At 54.7% G+C, this 6,578-nt stretch overlaps 1 protein-coding gene across 1 annotated transcript in view; it reads right to left on the minus strand.

Annotated features, from left to right (window-relative positions):
* ALDH1A3 (aldehyde dehydrogenase 1 family, member A3) overlaps positions 1-3,641 on the minus strand; it is a 15,970-nt gene extending 12,329 nt beyond the window's left edge. The window contains exons 1-3 of the mRNA XM_005871083.2: positions 3,537-3,641; positions 2,293-2,341; positions 95-140 (exon numbers count right to left, since the gene is read on the minus strand). Of these exons, the coding sequence (XP_005871145.1) occupies positions 95-140; positions 2,293-2,341; positions 3,537-3,641 (200 nt within the window). The remainder of the gene's footprint in view (positions 1-94; positions 141-2,292; positions 2,342-3,536) is intronic.
* Positions 3,642-6,578: the final 2,937 nt, after the last annotated feature.

Genomic DNA, 6,578 nt, shown 5'->3' on the forward strand with positions numbered 1-6,578 from the left:
CTCCCTTCCTCTCTGTAAAAAATCAATAAAATATATTAAAAAATATATATATATATGTTTTTATTGCCTGACCAGCAAGGCTTGGTGGTTGAGCATCAACCTAGAAACCAGGAGGTCGCGGTTTGATTCCCAATCAGAGCACATGCCCGGGTTGCGGGCTCCATCCCCAGTAGGAGGCGTGCAGAAGGCAGCTGATCCATGATTCTCTCTCATCATTGATGCTTCTCTCTCTCTCTCTCTCTCTCCTTTCCTCTCTTAAAAATATATTTAAAAAAATGTTTTTATTTATTTTAGAGGGGCACATGCAGAAGGCAACCAATCAGTTTGTCTCTCTCTCATTGATGCTTCTCTCTGTCTTTCCCTCTCTCTAAAAATCAATGGGAAAATATTAAAAAGAGAGAGAGAGAGAGAGAGAGAGGGAGGACACAGTTTCCTCCTTCGTGGCCCAGCTGACCGACCAGCGTGTAGTGGAAAGAGCGAGGGACGGAGCCCAGAAGGGCCGGGCCACCAGCACAAAGACACAACGGCCCCTCCCTGGGCGGCAAGGCCGGATGCTCCGTGGAAGGGAGCGGGCTCGCCCTGGCCCTCGGTGCTGAGGGAGGCCATTGGGGGGGGTGGCGGCTCCTCAATGGCGGGGATTCTTTTCTATTTCCAGCCGGGGTCTCAGAGGCGCCCTTTGTCCCTCAGACAAGCAGCCCCAGTTGAGCCCAGGGCTGCAACTGCCCGACATCCAACTCTGCAGGAAGTGGCCGCCCCGACCCATAGCCCAGGGCTGCATTCTCCTTTTAGAGTCGCTGAGCGAGAGGATGATGATTTATAAAGGAAGAGAGGCCGGTGTGGCTCAGTGGTTGAGCGTCGACCTAGGTATCAGGAGGTCACGGTTCCATTCCCGGTCAGGGCACAGGCCCGGGTTGTGGGCTCCATCCCCAGTGTGGGGCGTGCAGGAGGCGGCCCATCCATGACTCTCTCTCATCATGGATGCTTCTCTCTCTCTCCCTCTCCCTTCCTCTCTGAAATCAATAAAAATATATTTAAAACACACACACACACACACACACCTGAATTTGCACCCTGGCCAATGGTTAGAGCGTCGGCCCACAGACGGAAGGGTCTCGGGTTCGATTCCCGGTCAAGGGCACGTACCGGGGTTGTGAGTTCGTGCCCCGTCCCCCGTCGGGGTGCATGCGGGAGGCAACCAGTCCACGTGTCTCTCTCACATCAATGTTTCTCTCCCTCGGTCTCTCCCCCGCCCTCCCTGCCACTCTCTCTAAAGATCCATGGAAAAAAGAAATATCCTCGGGGGAAGGATTAACAACAACAGCAACAACAAAGACATAAAAACCGAATGTGCCAATCACGGTCGTGTCGCTTTCATGATGTGGCCAAGCTCGGGCTCTTACTATCCCGTGGGCACCGCGGTCCCGATGGCAGCGGTGACTGGCAGACAATAGGGGGAGGGGAAGGTCCTCGGGGGAGGAGGGGACGTGGCCCTGCGGTCCCCGCTCCCCACGATGACACTGACACTGAGGACAGGACGGGGAGGGGTGCCCGGGACTCCGAGTCCGCACACACATTGCAGACGGGTGAGCTTACCGCCCGCCACGGGGGAAACAGAACTGTGTTTGAAAAAGCCAGTTTGGCAGCTGAGCCCGGAGACTGGCTGTCTTTGCAGGAAGAGCCACGCTGACCCGGGAGGGAGCTGCCCTCGCTTGGATTCGGGGCAAGCACGAGGGCCAGGGAGGGAGGGAGGGAGGAGAGCTCAGGTCCCCAGGCGATGCACCCCAGTGTTCCTCCACCCAGGAGCAATTGCAGTGTCCTGGCTGCGTGAGGGATGGACTGCTCATTCCTTCACCAGATCAGGAAAGGAAAGAACCGCCCAGCCGGCGTGGCTCAGTGGTTGAGCGTCGACCTGTGAACCAGGAGGTTACGGTTCGATTCCCGGTCAGGGCACATGCCCGGGTTGTACCCTCGATCCCCAGTAGGGGGCGTGCAGGAGGCAGCCAATCCATGGTTCTCTCTCATCTTGGATGTTTCTCTCTCTCTCCCTCTCCCTTCCTCTCTGAAATCAATAAAAATATATTTAAAACACACACACACCTGAATTTGCACCCTGGCCAATGGTTAGAGCGTCGGCCCACAGACGGAAGGGTCTCGGGTTCGATTCCCGGTCAAGGGCACGTACCGGGGTTGTGAGTTCGTGCCCCGTCCCCCGTCGGGGCGCATGCGGGAGGCAACCAGTCCACGTGTCTCTCTCACATCAATGTTTCTCTCCCTCGGTCTCTCCCCCGCCCTCCCTCTGGAAGGCGGCGTGTGCGGCCTCCACGGCCTTGTCCACGTCGGGCTGAGTGGCCAAAACAAGAGAGAGCGTGTCAGCTCGCGAAGACACTACAGTTCGGGATGGAGAGCAGCAGAGACCTGCTCCCCGCATGTGACAGACGAGGGAGGGGGTGGCTGGGGCTTTCAAGGGACAATTTTCTTTTTTACACCTTCGGTCTTTCTCTTTCCTTTTTTTTTTTTTAAACAATAACCTTAAAAAAACACTATATATATAAAAAGCTAAATGTCGGTCCAACTGGTAGCTATGACGCGCACCGACCACCAGGGGGCAGATGCTCATCGCAGGAGCTGCCCCCTTGTGGTGCTGCCCCCTGGTGGTCAGTATGCTCCCACAGGGGGAACACCACTCAGCCAAGAAGCCCAGTAGCTGGGTTCATGCCTGGTGAGCGCAGCAGCAGTGGTTGCCTCTCCCACCTCCATGGCAAAGGTAAGGATGTGCGACTGAATGCTTGCACCTTTGCAGAGTGCCCTCTCGCACTCCGGGACCCCTTGGGGGATGTCGGAGATCTGGTTTCGGCCCACCTGCCAGAGGGATCCTGCTCACTCCACAGACGCCCATCTAGCCATGGTGATGCCCCAGGTGCGGCTGGCAGGGGAGGGACCACGGGAGGTTGGCTCCAAAGCGTGTCTGGCCCTTCTCTCTCACCCAGTCCTGCCCCGCTGGCCACCTTCTAATAAATTTCCTTTCGATGTGCACGAATCAGTGCACTGGGTCACTAGTATTATCATAAGGAGCTAATTATAATATGTTACATGATCACATGAGTTCCTCGTAGAAAAGAAATCTGGCAATTCCGTGACATTATTACGGCTGAGCGACTTGGTTAGCAAGTCTTTCTCCTTCAAGTTTTCTTTTTTTTTTTTTTTAAGTGTCTCCCGGCAGAATGCTGCCTTTGGTGAGACACACCAGCCGGCAATGCTCTCGGGAAAGATCCCTTAATGCCTGCAGGTTGGAATCATGGATAAAAACCTTCCCTCTGGCCACGTGACGAGGATACAGTCATCTTCCCAGATGGGGAAACGTCCATCTGCGGCCCCCGGTCCCTAACTGACCCCATTCTGGGCCCTGCGTCCGAGAAGCAGCGAACCCAGGTCCTCCCCGAGAGGGGACCAGTCCCATCTCACACCTGAGCCGACCCCCCTCCTCATCCTTCCGCCTCCGGAACTGAGTTACCTGGGGTTGCGTGGGGCACACCCACCTTATCTCCTTCCTCCACCTCGCAGATTTGTTCCAGCGTTGAAGGGTTGTAGGTGGCGAACTTTTTCCCGCTCGTGGACTCGTGCCATTCGTTGTTGATGAACATCTACCCAAGAAAGGAAGTTGTAACTTTTTAGGCTTACGTCAATCATCTAAGGACAAGGCAACCTTTTTTTTTTTCTTTTTTCTTTTTTTTCTAAAGAACTGTTTACCCACCTTCAGAGAGAGAGGTAGGGAGAGAAACACTGATGCGAGCGAAACATCGATGTGAGAGGGCAACATGGATCGGCTGCCTCCTGCATACCCCATTCTGGGGATCGAGCCCACAACCCAGGCATCTGCCCTGACCGGGAATCAAACCAGTGACCCTCTGGTGCACAGGACAATCCCCAACCAACTGAGCCACACTGGCCAGGACCAAGTCTCATGTTCAGAGAATTACTTTTGTCATAAGAAAGCAAAAAATATTCAAAAAATTTTCTAAAATCTTCTCTCTCTCTTTTTTTTAAAGCAATAGCATGGATCACAGAGGAATAGCTGAGTTATAGCTATATATATAAAAGCCTAAGCAACCATCTGACCATTCAACCAGTAGCTATGATGTGCACTGACCACCAGGGGGCAGACGCTCAACATACAAGCATGGAAACATGGAACAGATTGATGAATCTCAGAGGGAAGGGGGGAGGGGGAGGGCAGGAAGAGATGAACTAAAGACCTTATATGCATACTAGAGGCCCGGTGCATGGATTTGTGCACTGGTGGGGTTCCTCGGCCTGGCCTGTGGGGATCGGGCCAAAACCAGCAGTCCGACATGCCCCGGGGGGTCCCGGATTACGAGAGGTGTCCCGGATTCTGATCAAGGGCACGTACCTCGGTTGCAGGCTCCTCCCCGGCCTGGGCCCTGGTCAGGGCGTGTGCAGGAGGCAACCCATCGATGTGTTTCTCTCACATCAAGGTCGCTCTCTGTTTTTTTCTCTCTCTCCCACTCTCTCTAAAAGATCAATGGAAAAATATCCTCGAGGGAAGATTAAAAAAAAAAAAAAAAGACAGAGGCCAGCTCTGGCTGGGCAGGTGGGCAGAGCCCCCACCGCCCCCCACGCACCCACGCGGTGTGGAATCCGGAGCTGCCAGCGCCCCTCGCTCGCCAGCGATGTGCCTGCCCTTCTGACTTTTGGGAGCTCAGCGCCAGGCCCCCAGAGAAACCCGCCCTCGGACGGACGGGGGCCAGCTTCAATTACAGCGTTATTCTTCCAGCGGAAACCGAATCCCCGGGTTGACTTTCGCCATCCAGCCGGCCCTCGCTGGGGAGCAGCGAGACATTAATAAGCCGGGGAGGGAGAAGCTGGCCCAGGAGGGGCGTGTGGCCAGCGGCGGGAGAGGCCCATTTGTCGGAGGATGGAATTTCGTGGCTGAGATAATAGAGACTGTCAGCGAAAACTGCTGAATCCGGAGCTTCCGGGTATCAGTTCCAAGGGGGAGGGCGGAAAGTGAGAAGGTGGCAGCAGAGAATATACATAAAGGCGAGGGAGCGATCGGGTGTCTGTGAGACTTCACCTCCACGCATGTTCCTACCCCCCAAAAATTACCTGGTCGGTCGTGACATTGACCTGTAAGTCCTCTCTAACCAGCAACTTACTGTTTTTAAAATATATTTTTTATTGATCTCAGAGAGGAAGGGAGAGGGAGAGAGAGAGAGAGAGAGAAACATCAATGATGAGAGAGCATCACTGATCAGCTGCCTACTGCACGCCCCACAACTGGGGATCCAGCCCGCAACCCGGGCATGTGCCCTGACCGGAATCGAACCGTGACCTCCTGGTTCCTAGGTCATTGCTCAATCGCTGAGCCACGCCAGCCGCCCTCTAACCAGCAACTTAAAAAAAAAAAATGCAGACTGCTCAACTCCAGCCGTATTTTTCCCATGGTGATGTTTCTAATTTAGCAACGTTTTTTTCTTTAGACTACACTCGTAAGTGATCTCGTAAGCGGTTTCCACTGTGGATTCTAGGAGAAAACAAAAACACAAATGAAGGAGGAGGCGGGCAGCATGGCCGGCCTGCCTGCCAGTCTGCTCGCTGCGTTTTTTTCTTTATTTTTTATTGGTTGCTCATCCTCACCCGAGGGTATTTTTTTTTCTCCATTGAATTTTAGAGAGAGTGGAAGGGAGGGGGAGAGACACAGAGAGAGAAACAGCGATGGGAGAGAGACACACCGATTGGTTGCCTCCTGCACGCACCCCACCTGGGGCCGGATCCACCCTGAATTTCATCTGCAGCTCAGTATTAGCTCCGTTTATACTTCGGTAAGATTTGTCTCATACCCACGCACAAGCCGAGGGGAGTGACCCTTTCCTAGGCCCATTATTCTGATTTGGGGCTCAAAACAATACAGCTGGCGCCCTGGCCAGGGTTGCTCAGTGGTTAGAACGCCAGCCCGCAGACTGAAGGGTCCCAGGTTCGATTCCTGGTCAAGGGCACGTGCCTGGGTTGCAGTCATCCCCGATCCTGGTATTGCGTGCGGGGGTGGGGGGGGGCAGCCAATGGATGTGTCTCTCCCACATCGATGTTTCTCTCTCTCTGCCTCTCCCCCCTCCCTCCTTCCCTTGGTCCCCTCTACTCTCTTAAAAAAAAAAATCAATGGAAAAAATATCCTCTGTGAGGATTCAAAAACCAAAAAAAAGTGAGAAGCAATCAAGGCGGTGGGTTGGACAAGGTCCTCCTTTTGCAAATTGGACTTCACCCTGGGAAATACCACCCTCAAGGCCCGGGCTCAGGCCCACCACCTCCGGCGCACCCTCCCCGAGCGAGAAGTGCCAAGAACCCGATCTGAAAAGTAACAGACCGTCGCCGGTTCACACGCTCCCCCCTCCCCACGGCCTCCTTGGGCCTCGAGGGCCTCCACGCGGGAGTTCTGCGTCCCGCCTCTTTCTCGGGCTCTGCTGGCTGCCTCTCCGGCCAGAGGTTCTCCAGGCCTGGCCCCGAAGATGCTGGGGGGAGGCCTTTGCAGGGGTGGGAGCTTGCAGAGGCCTCGCCCACCCCAG

Source organism: Myotis brandtii, unplaced genomic scaffold (assembly GCF_000412655.1).
Source record: "Myotis brandtii unplaced genomic scaffold, ASM41265v1 scaffold329, whole genome shotgun sequence".
Lineage (NCBI taxonomy): Eukaryota > Metazoa > Chordata > Mammalia > Chiroptera > Vespertilionidae > Myotis > Myotis brandtii.